Genomic DNA, 18,105 nt, shown 5'->3' on the forward strand with positions numbered 1-18,105 from the left:
CGACGAGCACCGGGCAGCCCTGTCCGGCGGTGACCGAGCGGGCCGGGCGGTGCCGCACCGGGCGGGCGCTGCGGGGCCGAACCGGGGCGGGCGGTGCCGGGCGGGGCGGGCGCTGTCCGCGGTGCTGAGCGGGGCGGGCGCTGTCCGCGGTGCTTCAGGGCAACCCCGAACCCCCCCGGCCATGGGCGCCCGCCCCGCCGGCCCGGGGGGGGACGGCTACAACGAAGACCTGCTCCACAAGGTATGGCTGGAGATGGGGATGGAGGCATCGGGCAGGGGGCTGCAAAGGGGGGAGACAGGCCAGGGCTTCTGCTTGAACTTCCCAACAAATTCCAAATTCCTCTGCCTTCCTCGCCCCTCGTCTCCCGGTGGGGTCCGTCTGTCACCCCCATGCCGGGGCGGCGGGGCGGGGTGCGGCGGCAGCTCTCTCCCCGCCGTGGGGATGGGCAGCCCGCAGGGATTGGCCCCGGTCCCAGCCACATCCCGGCTGATGGTAGGCAGGGGGGTGGCAGGATTCGGCATGTTTGGGAAGCCAGGACTGCTGGAACGGGGCCAGCCCCGCGGCACGGCCCGCAGTCGCCTTTCAGCCGCTCTCGCTGTCCTGTGCAGGATCAGGGCGGGTCAGGGGCAGCTGAACTCCGGGGCTCTCTTTGCCAGAAGCAGATTAATGAGCCGGGACTTCCCTGCCGTGAAACAGCCGTGTCTCAGAGACGTCCATTCCTGCCCTTGTTGCTTTGAAATCCTCTTTTGCAGTGTTTCTGGGACTGTGTTTTGTAACTGCAGTTGCACGGAGGGTGGTCAGGGTTGGTGGTGTCCCTGCAAGATATGGGGCGCTCAAGCTTTGCTGCAGGGACAGCAGCAGCAGGGCTTCTTGCTCTCTGCAGTCAGGCGCTGCCCTGCAACTCCTGGCGTGATGGAGAAGGTGCTGATTTATGACGGATCCACCCATCACTCCTTCCTGCTGTCCTCACACTGCTTTCCTGCAGTCCACAGTGACTGTGCAGGAACTGGCACTCTCAGGAAAAGCAGGGATGGAACAAGACAGGAGAAGGGCTGAGGTTCTGTTCCCTTTTCACAAATCCCAGTCTGTTCTGTATCCCGCTGTACTCAGGGCAAGGTGCCCAGCCTTTGATTAGAAGAAATACATCAATTACTAGCAGCTCTCATTTCTGTTGTGGATAGAATACATAGAACATGCCCCCAGGGATGACTTGAGAAACTTTGATTCTTTGCAAAGCCTTAACTCTCTCTTCTCCAGGAAGGAGCTGCAGATGTTAAGAATGACATTGGTGGAAATGAGCCTCTGGGCAGAAGACCTGCCCAGGCAAATAACCAGTCCAGTCCCACGTTCCCTGCTGTTTCCCTTGGCATTTTTCTGCCTCTCCTGGCTGGGCTGCTTGTCTTGCAGAAACAAGGCTGCTCTCACTCCTGGGAAGTGAGGCAGCAAATACCTCACTAGATCTTCTGTCTGAGCAAGCAATCACATCTCAGATGTGCTGAAAAATCCCGAGAGAACTTTGGAGTCTGGAGACAAAGATTAAATGATTTCTGGTTGGTGGCTAAACCCAGGCCTGGGGAGGAAATGGGCCAGAAGCTAACCAAAGCAGGAACAGCAGAGGTTTATTCTTGTCTGTTCCAGAAAAGTTTTGCTTGATACAAAATGATGCTTTCTGCTCTCTGGTGGTTTGACCCATTGCCAAATCATTCTTCCTCCTCTGTGATTTCTGGATCCATTCAGCTGGAAAAAACCCAAAGGCAGAGGGATGTGTTCCTTGGCTGTGGTTCATCCAAGGTGTTAACAGGGGGTTGCAAACAGGGATCTCCTGCATGATCGGAGCCAGGTTTTGTTTGATGCACAGCCCTAGAATTCATGTCTTCCAGGATGAGATACTGCCTCTGCTAAGGCAAGGGCCCAGCCAGGCTAGCGGGGGGCTCCAGACTCTCTCTCAAGCTGGTGTAAGTGTCTTGGCCATGGTGGAATAGTGCCTGGGCAGGTGGGGACAGCCCTGAACTGTCCCTGTGGCACATAACATCTTCTAGCAGCGTCCAAATCCACCCCTGGAGTCCTGCTTGGAGCAGCGGGGAGGCAGCATAGTTTTGTATAAAGAGCAGGTTAAAAATAAGTCTCAGGGACTGAGAGTCTCAGCCTGAGAGGCCACGAGAGTGGGGTGGTGAGGGGCTGAAAACACCATGTCTTCACCCTCAGACCTCTCCCAGTGCCATGGCCCAGCTGAGCTCTGCAGGCAGCTGTGCTGGGGGGCATGTACACATTTGCCACCATTTGTTGTGATAAATCCTGCTCACCTGGGCACAAACCTGTGGGTTTGGGGCTTCAGCAGCTCGCTGAGAGCAATACCAGAGCCTGTGGAGGGCAATTCTCCCTTCCCTGCATCCCCTGACTGGGGTTTTACCCTGTTTTTACCCATTAGCTATATTTAGCTCAGGTCTGGGTTCTGCATGTTAAATCTTGAAAATGAACTGGGAAGACAACCTCAGCCCACACGCGCTGTCCCAGATCTCCTCCCGCTTGGCTGGCACCAGGATTGCAGCCATCGCCTCCCTGCACTGCCTTGACAGCCATGCAAAACCTCTCTTCCCTTGGCAGGTTAGACCAAAATATCTCTATTCCTTGCAAATATGGGAAGTTTGGACTATTTTGCCTGCAGCCCATGCCAAGCCATCAATGATTTTGACTGGAAGTGATCTGTCCATGTCTGAATTAACCCCAAAACTAACTCAAGGTGTAGGGAGGGATATTTGCTCTTCCCCTAGGGCAGACCAACCAGACAAGTCTTTTCAGGAGGGTGTTACAAGCTGTACCTTCTTTTCTGTGGAGCTGTGGGGTGGTGGAGAAGTCAGATTACATCTCCTCATCCAATGGAAATAATTTCCTTTAGCTGGAAACAAGGATTGCTTTGATTGCACTGGGACTCAGCAGTGGTGATGTAGGACTGTCACCAAGTGAGTCTCCAGATCTTGGGAAGGTTTCCCTCTGTACCTTGCCCAGCCCTGGAAAAGCATTGCTCCATCTCCACACACCAGGCAGAGAGGATCAACAGCACCAAAAGGAATCTTGCAATATTTTACAGAAGTTTCCCATGAAAAAAACCCCAACTAAACAAACAAACAAACAAAACCCCCCAAACCCCATCAAACAAACTGGGAAAACCCCGAGGCTGAGAAGGTGTGGGAGAGGTCAGTCTGTGGCTGAGGGTGGGGAAGAGTCAGGACAACTAAGGAACTTCATCACTGGAAGACTTTATACTATCATGACTCAGTCATATCCTGCCTGAGGTTTCAAGGGCTAACTACCACATCTTCCCCATAGTGGGGTTTTTGTTCTTGTTTTATGTTTATTTGGTAACCAGGAAGGCCACAGTGATTTCCACTGTGCTGTTCCTCCACGGAGCCCATGAGCTTTTCCTAAAGTCATTAGGAATATCTCTTGGCTCATCCAGGCCAAATTTTACTGTTATTATTAAGTCATGAAGCAATTCATGAGTTGTCTCTATTATGAATCCCATTTAAATTATTAATAGAGGAATCTGCCTTTTATACATGTTCTCTGTAAACCCTGGGCTCTGGAGGCTTTCTGGTGCTCATTCCAACCAGCTCTTCTCCCTCCATAATTAATGCTGTTCTCTGCATTAACTTCTCCCAAAGACAGCACTTCAGAGTGTATCCAGTCTTGTTGCACATCCCAGCATCAGTATTTTACCTGGAAATAGTATATAACACCAAAATATACAGCACTGAGGTGCAGAAGCCCCACGGTAATGAATCCTTGGAGTGTTTTCCTATCCAGCTGTTCCTGGGCATATCCTTCTCTCTGCACAGGGTAGAGTTCTGGGCCCTAGGGAAAAGTCAAGGGGGGTGTGGGCAGGGAAATTTCCCCCAGGAAAGGGGTGACCCAGATCCTCTGGCCCAGAGATTTCTGCCTCCCAACATTCCCCCAGATCCCGTGCAAGCTCCCAGCTCACGAGGCTGCTCTGAATGTACAAATGCTCTGCAAGCAGCCCAGGCAGGGAGGAGGGAGAAATCTCTCACTCTGGATCTGGGCACAGGTTGCTGCCCCTCAGCACACAGGTCTGTGCAGCAGCCTGCATCTGGCAGAGGCGCAGGACTCCCTCCTGCCAACAGCTCTGCTCAGCAGGTCAGGCTTTTCCCAGGACAGGTTCAGTGTTTGGGATCTGTTTTCCAAGAGAAAGTGCTGATTCACTAAGGCAAGCATTCACTGAAGTGTATCAGCACGAACAGGCTCCAGGCAGGTTGTAGGGTGGTGCTTTATGCAAGGCAGGATGCTGATTTCCTGCCAGTCCACATCCCTTCATTGTTTGTGGTCCTTAAGCTCCTTGGCTTTTGGTTTCAGCCCACTTCTTTAGGATCTGTGGGGTGCAGGAACCATGGTGCCAGGTGCTGTGAATCCCACATGGCCTCCCAGGGTATAGAATCAGGCCTTGATCTGCTGGGGCTGTTCAGGCATTTGATTAAACACATTCCTTCACACTCATCCTGTGTTTCACAAGGGGAAGTGCAGTGCCTGAAGTAGTGCCAAGGTTGGTCACACTCCAGGGCACTTTGGGACAGGAGATGGATAGGACTGGATGTACACAGAGGCTCCCCTGCATATTGGGGAGGTACTGAAGCACCTTCAGGGTGGGGACAAAGGACTGAGGTGTCACAGGATGGAGCAAGGCTGCTGGAGCTGCACAAACACAAACCAAGCAGGGGAAAACCAGATGCAGCCAAGTGTAGCAGAAGAGGATGCAGAGAGTGGGGAGGTTTAGTCCCAGCACCTCGCTGGCTCATCCCTGCAGCCTCAGGGGGGACAGGGGACCAGTAACAGAGAAGACACTCCGTGTTTGCCAGAACTGCAGCCTCAGGAACACCCCTGTCCTGAAAGACAAAGCCCAAACCACTTCTAAGCAAGAAGCCTGGTAGCAGAGTTTTTATTTTAACTTGTGTCCTGCGGAAGGGTTGAAAGTGCCTCAGTTTCCTGAAAGGATGGGATTGTTTGCCAGTGGCTCTGTGAACAAACCCCAGATACCAGCAGAGGGAAGAAAGGTTCTGTTTGCACTGCAGGTCTCCCTTAGGTCAGGGATTTTGAGCGACACGGGCAGGAGCAGAAGGGAAGATGAGTTTCCCAGGAATGAGGTGTGGGCACCAGCACCATGGGCAGTGTGGGAGCTGCTTAAGAGGTGATGGCTCTGACACCAGCACAGCTCTCTTGTCCCTTCTGCTTAGGGAAGGGAGCAGTCTGGGGCTTCCCATGGAGGCTGGAGAGGCAGAGGGACCCCGTGACTTCAAACCCATCACTTTGCAGGAGGGAGTGCTGAGGGTCCATGACATTAAGGCAGTACAAAGGCAGCCCAGTTACCTGGTGAGGTTGCATGGCTGTGGCAGCAGCTGTGTGCAGCAGCCGCAGGAGATATGTCTTTACTAAACAGTTTTGGACTTAATCCAGTGACTCCAAAATCTTCCCAAAGAGGTTTTCCAACAGGCCTGTGTGAGCCAAGGCTGCTTCTGCCTGGAAGCTTCCCGAGCTGGGGTAGAAGGATCTCCCCTGCTCACTCCCTGTGACAGGCTGTGCTTTGCTTTTCCTCCCATCTCTCCCCTCTTGGGCAGGGTGCAGTGGGTTTCAGGCCTGAAGCTCATCCCATAGCACATTTCATTTATTACAGAGATGGACAAAGGGGTGGAAATTCCTCTCTGGGCAAGTGGCAGAACCAAACATGACAGACCCAGGGGCTGGGTGGGTCCTTCTTGATCCTGCTGCATTTGCTGCCACATCCCCCCAGCACACCTACCCAAATGTCTGGCCCCCAGCTCCCCCATCACGTGCACCTCCACTAATGCCTCTTTATCTGGTCCTTGCAGACAATCCTGGTTGGAGACAGCGGTGTGGGGAAGACGTCTCTGCTGGTCCAGTTTGACCAGGGCAAGTTCATCCCTGGCTCCTTCTCTGCCACCGTGGGCATTGGGTTTACGGTAAGAGCCCAGTCACTGGTCCCCGGGATGTGCATTCACCCTTGGGGAGCAGCTTTATTTGGGGAATCACAATCTATGAATCTGTGGTAAGCACAAAAAATTGGATACTTTGCTTTGGTGCTGCTGGATGAGGAGTTTGGTTTGGCTCTGTGCTTCCTGGCATGCTTTGGACTGCTGGGAGGGATGAAGGATGGGCAAAGCTCCATATTCCAAAACCCTTGGTGGGACCATGTCTGAGTGCAGCTTTATGCTTCACACACAGAAAGCTGCATGTGGAGCTGCCCTGCTCTGCCAGGGAGATGCCAGCCTGTGTCCTGCCTGTGTCCAGCCTGGGGCCCTGGCGAAGTCAGACAGATGGTGACGGTGCCTGGGAAAAGCACTCGGCTGCCATCCAGAGCTATTTGCAGAGCTGCCGTGGGGTCTCAAGTGGCTCTGACGTGTGTTTCCCCTCTCCAGGGGGAGCTCAGGACAGGGACAGTACTTGGGACCTTACTCCAGAGAAACTGTCATCCCTTCAGCTTTATGACAAGGCTGGAACTCAGCAAGGGGCTGGTACCCATGGGGATGTGACTACCCACAGGAATTCTCTTTTTAATCCAGGCCAAGGAAGCAGGAAAATGTGGCACCAGTGGGGATGTTCTGGGGCCAAGCTGTCCAGGGATCAGCAGCCAAGGCTGCCCCTGCCAAGCCATGGGCAGGCAGAGGAGGCTCAGCCACACCACTGATCTCCGCCAGCTTCTGTCTGCCTCGTTTCTCATGGAGCAAATGCCAGTGTGTGGAAGTGATGCTAAGCCAGGCGCTTTTGCGGCCCAGGCAACTTCATGAGCTCCAGCACAGTTTCCTTCCAGCCCCTTCCCCATCTTGCTACAAGGAAGCTCAGCCACTTCCAGGAGCTCTGAGTGCTTCCAGCCTCCAGCTCTGGGCACTTTCCTGGCCAAAGAGCACATATAACCTATAAATCCCCTGGCTGGGTCTGAGTGCAGTTACAGGACTGGAAATACAGGTTCTGTTTCCTGGGGGGCAGAGGAAGGCTTGGCTGGTGCAGGAGCTGGCAGCCCCAGAAGGCCTGGAGGTGGATTCCATTCCAGAGGGCATTTCTGCCACTGGACCTCCTGCAGCCATGCGTGGCCTTCACCTGGAGAGCAGCGAAGGGCATAGCTCTGCACGGGCGCCCTGCACCCCTGAATCTCAGTGGTGTGAGCAGGGATGGTGGTTGCCCTGAGATTAGCCCTGATATGGGAGAGGTGAGATATTCCAGGGAAAATAGATGAGGGAGGGATCAAGGCTGTTGTACATGAAGTGATGCCTGTAAGGCTGAAGACCTTGGGCAGCTGTAGTGCATGGTCTTGAATGGAGTTTTACATGGTGGGGTTTTGGGTAACACAACATCCCTCTCCAGGGATTTCTCCCACATTCCCACGCTTGGGCTTTTCCCAAATGAAGCGCGGTATGAGCTGGGCCCCAATGGCTGGTGTGGGATGCAGGGGGCTGCGGGCAGCCAGGGGGAGCGGGAGGCCTGGCAGCCATCCCGGGTGAGATGCAGGCGCCGCGGAACCGGCTCGGCACAGCTCGTGGCTTCCGGCTAACGGCTCCTGCTTCGCTTCCCTCCCCGCTTCCCTGCTCGCGGGGCCCCCCAGCACGGCTGGGGCTGCCGTAATGGGGCAAACCTCCCACCCTGGGGTGGGTTGGTGGGGTGGGAGTGAGAGCTGCAGGGTGGGATTTGGCAGCACCGGGGGCTCCAACGCCACGCTCTGTGAGGGACGGGGTGACTGTTCATTTGTGCGGTGAGCAGTTCCTCCCTCCTCTCCCCACCCATGTGTCCGGAGGGATGTGCCGGGGCTCTGCCCGCCCTCCGGTGCAGCCAAGCCGCTAGCAAACCCGAGCGCCGCGGGGACCGCGGTGTGGGGGTGCAGTGGGGCAGGTTTACACTCTTCAGCCTCTTCCTCCTCATCCCGTGCCCAGGCTGGGCAGGGAGGCGGCCGGCGCGCGGCCTCGGGGGTGGCATCGGCCTCGGAGGAGGAGGAGGAAGAGGAGGAAGAGGAGGAGGAAGGCGGGTGGGGCCGCGGCTCCCGCTGGCCCCGCGGCGCCGGCACTCGGCGGCTCCGCTCGGACGCACCATGGGTGGCCCCGATGGGGCGGCGGGGAGCGAGACCCCGGAGGAGAGCGGGGAACCCCCGAAGAGCAGCGGGGATGCCCCGGCGCTGCCCCGGGACTACGAACTGTCCGGCAAGGTGGGAGGCGGCGCGGGGTGAGCAGGGATGGACCCTCCAAGCTCCACTAGAGGGGAAGGTTTGGGTTCCCCCGCCGTCTCGGAGGAGACAAGGAGGTGTTTAGGAAGGGTCCCGGGGGCCGCCCGCTTCCCCCGCTGCTGCGATCGTGCCCAGGAAGCGGCCGCGAAACGGGGAAGGAGAAGGGGAAGGGGGCGGCAGCCCCAGCTGATCCCCCCAGCTCTTCTCTACCCCGGGAGTCCCCCGGTGGAGCAGGTGTGGGGAGTGGGGTTTTCCCTCCCCGGGAGGTGGAGATGGGGGGTCCCTGCCCCGGGGGTGCCGGGGGGGGGCGGGAGGTCTGTGCCCCGGAGGTGTCCCTGCCCGGCAGTGGCAATAGGAGGGACCAGCTGCAGGAACAGGGTTTTGGGGGGCTCCCGGGAGAGGAGGAGCATGGCTGAACTTTGCCCCCTGAATGCCCATCAGATGTTTTCTAGGGCAAGGGGCTCTTGCCAGCCCCTCAGCAGTGTCCCCCATGGCACAGGGAAGGGGGAGCAGGGGCCCATCCAGGCCATTGCAGCACCCCAAGGGCTCCGAGGCGGAAACAGCAGTTGAGCCCCGGATCCAGCCCAGGGCCCCCCTTTACCTACACTGCAGCATGCTGCTTGTGAATGTCTCTGCACTCCTGCCAGACCTTGGGGCAGGGGGAGCCTTCCTTCCTGAGTGTCCCCCTCTTCCCCACCCCAGCCCAGGCGAGGGTTGCCCCGGGAAGCACCTTCCTCATCCAAGCAGCTCAGGGGAGGCACAGGACTGATGAACCTTTTACACCCAAAATTTAATATACAGCCCCAAGCTGAGCCCAGAGTGATGGGTGTCAGCCCTGACACCCCCTGCTGCCTCACTGACCTGGTTCCAAAATGGTCCTGCACACTGCCACCGTCTCTAAACTGCTTTTATTCTTTTGCCTTTATCCTCCCCCCTCTGACTCCTCTCCATGGAGGGCAATTTCCATATTTGAAGGAGAAAACCAGCTTTCAGCTTGGTCTAGAGTGAGGTGGAGGCAGAACTGAGCAGTGTTCCCAGCTCTCCACAAGTCCTGGGGAAGGATTTGACCAACAGAGTGGTAGCAGGAGGCAGAGCACTTCCAGCTGCCAGCTTTGGCATTTGCTGTGACATCTCTACGGAAGGTGGCCATGGCTCACTCTGTTTGCCTGACCAGAGACAGCAGGGCTGCAAGGGATTCACTTTGCAAGCTCCAGCATCCTGCCAGGGTGGGCAAGTGGGGATGGACCTTCCTGCTGGAGTCCTGCTCGCTGCTGTTTTTCATAAAGGGCCAGATGCAGTCAGGTTAATGGTTGCTGGGCAGGAACAGGTTGCTGCAGGTAGGCAGAAAGCACACAGGATCAGGAAAGGCTGTGCTTATGGAGCCCAGCATTGGTCCTGGCTGCTCGCTGTCTTGAGTGCTGGAGTGCCTGGAGAGCCTGGGCTGATCCTGTTTGCTTAGCAGGAGGGGAAAGGCACCGTGTTTGCTTTGGTGTCTGCAGCAGGCACCAACAGGGAGAGAGTCCCGGACACGCAGGGTTTGCCCAAGCCATGCATCAGCCCTCGGGCTGGGCACACCCGGGTCAGGGGCAAATCGTGGGTGGAGGTGACTCCACACATTTGGGAGCTGTGGCTGGTTCTCTAGGAGCCTTCAGGGCTGGGAGGTGGCCAGGGCTTGGCTAGGAGATATCTCTTCTTGCTGCAATACTTGCTTTCACACCAGCTCTTCCCCTCTTTCATGGCTGGGGGCCGCTCTCCTGCCCTGGAGCACCACTTGGCTGCAACCTCAGGGGTCCCAGCCCACACCCAGCTCCCACGGGGCTTCCCAGACCCATCAGGACCAGCCCTGAGGAAAGAAATGAAGGGAGAGAAGGAACTGGGGAGGGCTCAGCACCAGTCAGGGCTGCTGCTCCCTCCTTGTCCTGCTGACATCTCTCCCTGCGCCCATCTTGCAGGTGATGTTACTTGGAGACTCGGGCGTGGGGAAAACCTGCTTCCTGCTCCAGTTCAAAGACGGGGCCTTTCTCTCCGGGACGTTCATAGCCACCGTGGGCATAGATTTCCGGGTGAGACCACCACAGCTGCCAGCCCCTCGCCTCCCTCGACCCACACCTCAGCCAGGACAGGGTGCTGGGGAGGGGGAACGGGGGGTTTACAGCCTCTGTATCCCCCAGTTCTCTCCCAGTCAGAAGCAGGTGTTTGCTGAAACCCATCCACCCCTCCCTGGGAGTGCACTAACAGACAGATGAGCCCACTGGTTCTGTCACCTCTTACCTTTAAATCAGCAAACAGTCTAGGTTTAGCCCATCCCAGCTGTGTTCATGGGCTGGGGGAGTGTGTGCTGGGCAGCCTGTATGCTCCACCATTCAGGCCAAAGCTAATAGCTGGGGGGGACAAACATTGGTTGCTGTAATTTCGTGCCTTGAAAGGGCTGAAATGGGCTGCTGAGAAGTTGTTAGGGTTACCCGATCCTGTTTAAACCCCCATGCTGCTCTCTGCTCACCAGATTTCAGCTGCAGCGTCTCTCTAAGGGTGTCCAGAGAGGCACAGCTGTTTGCAGCACAGGGCAAAGAAGGAAGGAAGTCATGGGGGTGTCCCCGGGCAGGGCTCTGCCCACAGTCACTGACACGTGTCGAGTGCGGTCTCTGCCCCCACAGCTGCAGCTGCTCTGGTTTTCTGCCACTTTTGCTGCCCTAGCTGTGTTTGGCTTTTGGTGGAACTGGGGGCTTGATGATCAGGGGCTGGGGGAGAGTGAGGGCTGTGGGTTTGGTTTGAAGGGTCCATGAGGCCTGTCCTTATGATAAAGTCATGAAAGAAGGAAAATCTGCTGCATCCCTCTGCTGGGCTCAATGCCACTGTCCCCAGAGGTGTTGTCAGCCCGTACGTACCTGCTCTGCCTCATGCAAGTATTCCCTCCAGCAGCTCATGGCTCACTTCTCTAGGTAATCTCCAGAGTCTCCTAGGGCATGTTTTTGTTTTATCCAGCCCATTTGCTCAAATGCTGTCATCTCCACATGGGCTGAATTTCCATTTCAAACAATTCCAGGCAACCAAATTATTTATAGGGGTCTTCTCTTTCCAGACTCCAAGTATGATTATTTAGGAGTCTTAAAATAGCTTTTCAGTAGTTTTTGCTTTTCTTTTTTCTGGCCTCTGGAGAGAAGCCTCTGCGCTTCCAAGATGAGAACAGTGATTGCCTAAGCCTCAATAGCTGCCTTCCCAGCTCAGTTGGAAATGCCTCTTTCCTTTCCTGGTCCCAGCCCAGCTTGGCTGCAAACCATCCTGACCCAGGAGATTTCCTCCTGCCATGCTGAAAATGGCTGTGTGCTACATGCAACCCCTCCAGCTCAGTGTTTACTACCTCCTTTAAGGACCAAGCAAGGCTCCACCAGCAAGGAAACCTGAGCAGGATACCCAGCATCACCCAGTGCACGTGCCCAGGCAGTTTGTAGCATCCAAAGCCCTTAAATTACTGTAAACAGGCTGAATTTTTTAGTGCAGCAGTGGTTCCTGAGCACATGGAGCTGAAGAGTCCCATCAGAAAGATCAGGGCTTTTTGGTGAGCAAACAGAAAAGCACACCAAGGTGTTAATAATAAATGCAAATTTATGTGTGGTTCATCCATGCCTCCCCCCTTCCGCATCTCTGCCAACTTCCCACGGGTTGCTGCAGTCCCAGAGCTTCCTGGCAGGAGCCAGAGCAGGTCAGTGTTCCTGGGATTTGCTGGACAGCCGTCATTAACTGACTCATTAGGGGACTTGGGAGCCACAGGACAGGGACCGTAGGAGATGAACGAGGCACTGGATCCAAGGCAGACTGGGATCTTGCTCTCTTGTCTCTGCTGATTCTGCTCTTCACCCTGACTCGAGCGGCTGCTGCTCTGGGATGTCCCTGTAGCTGCCAGAAAAGCAGGATCATGGTTTGTAGCAATGAGGCTTCAACGTCCAGACCCACAAGCAGCCTGGCTTTCTCCCACTGGCTTGGGGAGAGCAGCTGAAGGGCTGTGGAATGCCAGCTCAGTGCCAGGGCTGGCTGGCACTTGCACCAGGACATGCTTTGGGCTGATAAACGTGCTCTCCTTGTTTTCTGCAGAACAAAGTGGTGGCCGTGGATGGTGTGAAGGTGAAGCTGCAGGTGAGCTTTGGGAGGGGGGGACAAAATTTCCAAATGGAGACCCACCTCAGGCTGAGTGTGGTGATCCAGCAGGGCTGGGAGCCACAGGAGCAGACCCAGCTCGGGGAGTTTTCTCTCCCTGCTCTCACCAGGGCAGTTTCTCGGCAGATTTGGGACACAGCAGGACAGGAGCGTTTCCGCAGCGTCACCCACGCCTACTACCGGGATGCCCAAGGTGAGTTTGGGGTCCAGCAGGGATGGGGAGACTATCCAGGGGACATCCCTGCAGCGTAGCAATGCCTCTGCCTCTTCCCCTCCAGCCCTGCTCCTGCTCTACGATATCACCAGCAAGATGTCCTTTGACAACATCCGCGTGAGTCCCACCGTGGGTTGGGAGTTCCTCCCCAGGGACTGGGGTTGTGGGTGCCCTGCTTGGTGTTTGGGGTGTGTTTGGGGCAGTTGGGAGCCTGTTTTACCTGTAAGCACTGGCTGTTCTGGCCAGACCCAGCCAGCTGGGAGCTCATCCCAGGGCACCTGGCTGGGTGCTGCATGGCTGGGTGAGTTTTGTTTAAAGACATGGTGAATGCCTGAGGGAGAAAATGTGGTTTGGGAAGGATGTGAACTACAGCTTGGGCTGTAGCCAGGAGACGGGGCGTTCTCAGGACTGCTCATCTGTGATGCTGGAATAATTCCTGTGCCAAGAAAAGTCATTATCCCTGTCCTCGTGGGGGAGAGATGGGGGTGCTGAGGGGTGGAGGGCTGAGTTGGGAGGGACAGGAGTACCCCTCACCCCGACACAGTCCTGCTGCCCTACAGGCCTGGCTGACGGAGATCCATGAGTACGCCCAGAAGGACGTGGTCATCATGTTGCTGGGCAATAAGGTGCGTGCAGGGTCCCCGTCCCCCCTGGGGGTTGCTGTGCTATGCCGTGCCCTTGTGCCATCCTCATGGCTGTGCCGGGATGGGGCTCTGCCCGCATCCTCCGCCAGGCTCTGCTGCTTTCTGGGCTCAGCCGAGCGCAGAGGTGATCCCCGGGGTTTGGGGGCTCGGGGAGGGCAGTATTCCCGGTAGCCAGCGGGTGGCAGCACGAGGCTGATGCTCCCGGCACGGGATGCTCCTCTTATGGGATGCTTTGGTATGGGATACTGCTGACTATGGGATGCACCCCTGGACCTCAGGTAACCCCAAGCCCTAGAGGCCAAACAAGGTCCCAGATTCTCTCCAGGGGTCCTAGATGCTGCTGAGTGCCCAGTGCCCAACGGGATTTCCCTCTGGGACTGGATGTCCCCTGGATCCTGGCTGATGCTGGGTACTTGATTCCCAGCAGGGTACCAGAGCCTCCCTGGGTCCTGGATGCCCTCAGGTACTGGCCCAGGTCCTCAGTGTCCCCAGGTCCTAGGTGTCTCCTGAAATCCTCAAGGCCACCAGGTCCCAGATGCTCCACAGATCCCAGATTCTTAGGGCAGTGGATACTTCTGGATCCATGATGCCCCTTGTTCCTGCCAGCCCCCTGAACACCCCACACTTCTGGTCTGCCAGATTTCCCAGGGTGCCAGCTGGCCTGGTGTGTGGTGACATTTTTCTTCCCTTGGCAGGCTGATGTGAGCAGCGAGAGGGCTGTGAGGACGGAGGATGGAGCATCACTGGCCAGGGTGAGTTGTGCCAGGGTCTAGCCTGAATTAAGCCTCCCCAGACAATTCCATGTCACTCAGGGTTCCCATGCAGCCGTGCCATCCCCTCTGTGTGCCAAGACCTTCTTGGCTCTTGCAGGGGCAGCATAGCAGTCACTTGCATGCAAAATCTGGGGCAAGGCAAGAAGGGGATGACCCTCAAGCCTTGTCCAGGCTACAGGGATGATTCAGAGGGCCAGGAGGGCATCTCGGGGATTGCCATTGATGAAGTCATGCTGTTCTTGCAGGAGTACGGAGTGCCTTTCATGGAGACGAGTGCCAAGACAGGCATGAACGTGGAGCTGGCCTTCCTGGCCATTGCCAAGTAAGAACCTGGGGCCAGGGGACTGAGCCAGGGAGGTGTCCCCTGCAGCCCCACCACCTCCCACACACCAGCACAATGTGGGAGGGGGTAACACAGCCCCACCACTCTAGGGAGCTGAAGCAGCGCGCAGTGCAGCCGCTAGATGAGCCCCGCTTCCAGATCCATGATTACATCGAGTCACAGAAGAAGAAATCCAGCTGCTGTGCCTTCTCCTGAGGGTGCCCCAGAGGAGCTGGCAAGCCTGGGGCCCCAGGCAGGAGGCAGAGAGGGGCCCAATCCTGCCCTCAAGCACTGGAGGCAACCAAGCCCTGACAAGCCAAGGTGGATGGGACAGTACAGTGGAGCAGAGTGCATGAGGAGGGCCCTTGCCCTGGTGCCAGGATTCAGATCCTGCTGCCCTGCAGAGCAATGACCTGTGAGCCACCGTGGGAATCACTGTGGTGTGGTGACTGCCAGTCTGGCCAGTGAGCCATGGTGATCCATCACCTCCATCACATGAGCAGAGTGCAGGACACAGCAACACACCTCACTGAGGGACCCCTGGAGTGGCTGAAGGGGCTGTGCCATGGATGAGCCCCCCTGCAGCCCCCAGTCCTGTCCTCCCCTGCAGCTATTCCTGCTCACAGCGCTGCTGTTGTCCAACTGGTAGGGCCTGGTCCAGCCCCCAAGTCCCTGGTGCTGCCAGGCTCTGGCTTCCCTCCAAGGAACCTCAGCTCTGCCCCCCCAGGCTGCCCCACACCCCGACGCCCACGCTCGGCTGTGGCTCCTCACTTCTGCAGTTGCTGCCAATGGCTTTTATCCTCCTGCCACCACAAAGGCAATGATGTCCCCATTGTATCCTGGCTGTGCTCAAGGGAAGGGCTGGGATGGGGAAGGGTCCAGCCAAACCTGCTCCCTGCCCACACAGCTGGTGTGAGAAGGAAAATTCCCCTGGGAGCATCTCAGCAATGCTTGAAGCATTTCTGGTGTACACAGCAATTTGGGAAAACTTTGTTTCCCCCATGTTGTAGCCACAGAAAATAGATTTTTTTTTTTTTTTTAACAAGAAAAGGCTTTTTTGTTTCAACACCTCCAGACTAAACCATCTCCAGCCTCAGGTAGGAGATGTCCATGGTGGCATCACCTGGGGTGAAACTCCAGCCCTGCCATCTCCCAGGCGAGGCTGGGTTTCTCTCCCATCACTGCCCATGCAATACAACTATGCCTTCCTGCTGCTGGCAAATAGCATCTGGAACCCAGTTTCTGGAGACCAGATGCCTGAGAGCCTTCAGCCAGCAAACACTGCTCCATTGGGCACTGGTGGGGCTCAGGGACATCCCTGGTGCTCAGCCCAGCTCTGTTGCTCCCTCAAGCACACTGTCCACTCCCCTGCGCACTACCCAGAGCAGTCAGATGGTGAATATTTGGTTGTGTAGCTGAAGCACTGATGCAGGGAGCAGCTGTGGAGGGAATGGCACTGCTGCACGTAGGATTCAGGGACTGCCCAGCACATCTGTCCCCATCAGTATCTTCCCTGGCCCTGTGCCTGACTGCTCGTGTCTCACCTGCCCCTGTGCCTCCTTCACCTTTGCTCTGCCCCTGAGTCTCTCTTTGCAAGTTTACAGATTAAAGCTGAGTATTTTTGAGGCTTTGCATCTGTCTGATTGTTTATTGCGTGAGAAATCTCTGCCCTGGGTCTGCAACGTGGGAGGTGGCTGCACACAGGCGCTGCAGAGCAGCTGGGCCGGGGGGGGCCTGGGAGCAGCCCTGAGGAGGGGGATACACCCACGGCCCCTTCCTCCCTGCCTCCCTGGCAGGGTGGGGGGTGCTTTCCTTGCACATTTCAGACAGACCAAAGGTGAGAGAGGAAGAGTAAACATGGTCTGTTAAATTAAAACCAACCTCCTCCCCTGCTGTTCTCATGGTGCGGAGTCCAGCATTCCCCAAATAACTCCGTCTTCCCACCAATGGCATTGCTGCTGCCGCTTGGCTGATGTCTGCAAAAAAATGCTGGATGGCTTCAACACAAACAGAGGTTGGCTCTTTTCTCTTTCCCCCCTCCTGCCTGAGCTCCTTTAACTTCGCTCAAGATGCAAAGGGCAGGAGGAGGCAGCTGGGGTGCAACGGTCCTGCCTGTGCCCTGCCATCCCGCAGGCATTATTGGACCCAAAAGCAGCTTCAGCTGTTTCCTTTGCAGCTGCAGTTCTTCCTTATCAAGGTCCTGTGCTCAAACCAGCCCTGCTGGAGCTGGGTTTTGCTTCCTGACTTAGTGCAGGGTACCCAAAACGTGCTCTACATCTGCCCTTCCAAGAAGCTCACTTGTGGGGCTTGTGCTGCTCACAGCCTCCTTCCCAAGGGGATGGCTGTGAAAGGGTGATAGATCCCCCTATCCTGGGGCCGTAGCACAGCACGTCTGCCCTGGTTTTCCTCTCTGCAGGCATTTGCCGCCCGCTGCCGTGGGATTCCTCTCCGCCGCTTTTCTCAGGGCCGAGCGGCCGCGGACGAATGCTCAGCCGAGTGGAGGAAACAAATGAGCCCACCCTCCGCTCCCAGCTGGGTCCCACGGAGCTGGAGCACAGCCACCCAGAGCACACGGGGGGTTCCTCGGCCGCTGGGGTTCCTGAGCAGGGTTTTGGGGCAGAGCGCCTTGTGAGAGACGTGTCCCATGGCATGCAGCTGTCTCCTCCTTGCTTGCCTGTCTGCAGCTCACTTAAACGTGATCGTGGCTACCCTGAGGACCTTTGCCCAGGAACTTCAGCCAGGCCCTGCAGCAGGAGACACCTATGGTGCCTCTGTGCCATCCTCTCTGGGGCAATCCCAGGAGCCAGGAGGCAGCTCTGCCTGGCACCAGAAACCCTGCGGCACGGCTGGAGCAGCCCAGGCTTGTTGCTGCCTTGCACTGCCCAGGCTGAGCCTAAACCCCAGGATCTCACATGCTCATGACCCCCTGCAGCTATTTCTGCTTCTCAGTCCATGAGGAGAGAACATGGAGCCAGGGCAGAGCAAATCCCCTGGGGTTCCCTCAATTTCCCCCACCTCGGGCCCCCAGCTCTAGGATGCTGAGCAAGGTTCAGAGGAGGCTGGGGGAACAGAGCTGGTATTTCATTTCCACTGCCAATCTAGTTACCTGCCCTCTTCCCGGCCCGCTTTCCCAGGCAGTTTCGATTTGGGAATTTTATTTTACTGTCGAAGCTTCGAGTATCCCTCCACCCTCTGCGTCGGATCAGCGCTGGGACGGACGGCAGACTTCGGGGGCCGGGCGAGGGTATGGGATAGATGTTCCCCGAGAGACCACCCGAGATGTGCCGCGGAGCAGGAACGGCTGGGAGCGTCCCGCCGATCTCTGGCCACCGTGGGGGCTGCCTCCGAGATGGCGGCAGAGCCGATCGCCGGCGGGGGAAATTCAGCGAGGATCGGGAGTTGCCTCGGTGGGCTCGGGCGGCCCCAGGGAGAGGCAGAGGTGGCTGCGGGGGAATGGCCCGCCTCACGGGGGAGCGGTGGGACTCTCGAAGGAGCGGTCGGACCCCGCGGGCCGGCGGTCGGACTCCACCGGGGGAGTGGCCGGCCCCAGGGGGAGCGGTCGGACCCCAGCGGGGAGCGGTCCGGTCCCACTGCGGGCACCACGACCCGGCGGCGCCGCGCCCAGAACGCCCCACCGGGGCGAGAATAGATTTGCATACCCCACCCACCATATTTGCATAACAGCAGTGGGAGATTTGCATAGACACGCCCCGTTGCTATCCTTATTTGGCGGGCAAGGTCCCACCCCCCCTCTCCCATTGGC

The 18,105-nt window shown here is 57.2% G+C and overlaps 1 protein-coding gene across 4 annotated transcripts; it reads left to right on the plus strand.

Annotated features, from left to right (window-relative positions):
• Positions 1–158: 158 nt before the first annotated feature.
• On the plus strand, positions 159–15,963 carry RAB37 (RAB37, member RAS oncogene family). 4 transcript variants are annotated; one of them, XM_066200649.1, is made up of 10 exons: positions 159–241; positions 5,878–5,988; positions 10,190–10,300; positions 12,327–12,368; positions 12,516–12,582; positions 12,668–12,720; positions 13,164–13,229; positions 13,943–13,999; positions 14,266–14,342; positions 14,453–15,963. In XM_066200649.1, the coding sequence occupies exons 1-10, from the start codon at positions 182–184 to the stop codon at positions 14,556–14,558; spliced, it is 750 nt and encodes a 249-aa protein (XP_066056746.1). In that variant the 5' UTR covers positions 159–181; the 3' UTR covers positions 14,559–15,963. The 4 variants fall into 4 exon arrangements, with proteins under 4 accessions (XP_066056746.1, XP_066056744.1, XP_066056745.1 ...); XM_066200647.1 differs by lacking the exon at positions 10,190–10,300; XM_066200648.1 differs by lacking the exons at positions 159–241; positions 5,878–5,988 and adding an exon at positions 7,759–7,772.
• The last annotated feature ends 2,142 nt before the right edge of the window (positions 15,964–18,105 follow it).

This window comes from Chamaea fasciata, unplaced genomic scaffold, assembly GCF_029207755.1.
Source record: "Chamaea fasciata isolate MVZ Bird 193981 ecotype frontalis unplaced genomic scaffold, bChaFas1.0.hap1 SCAF_19, whole genome shotgun sequence".
Classification (NCBI taxonomy): domain Eukaryota; kingdom Metazoa; phylum Chordata; class Aves; order Passeriformes; family Sylviidae; genus Chamaea; species Chamaea fasciata.

Bases quoted from the DNA above. Each gene is read 5' to 3' on its own strand.
- RAB37 (XM_066200649.1), top strand. From the start codon at position 182: ATGGGCGCCCGCCCCGCCGGCCCGGGGGGGGACGGCTACAACGAAGAC. The intron at 242-5,877 runs GTATGGCTGGAG...TGGTCCTTGCAG, and splicing joins ACGAAGACCTGCTCCACAAG to ACAATCCTGGTTGGAGACAG. The intron at 14,343-14,452 runs GTAAGAACCTGG...CCACCACTCTAG, and splicing joins GCCTTCCTGGCCATTGCCAA to GGAGCTGAAGCAGCGCGCAG.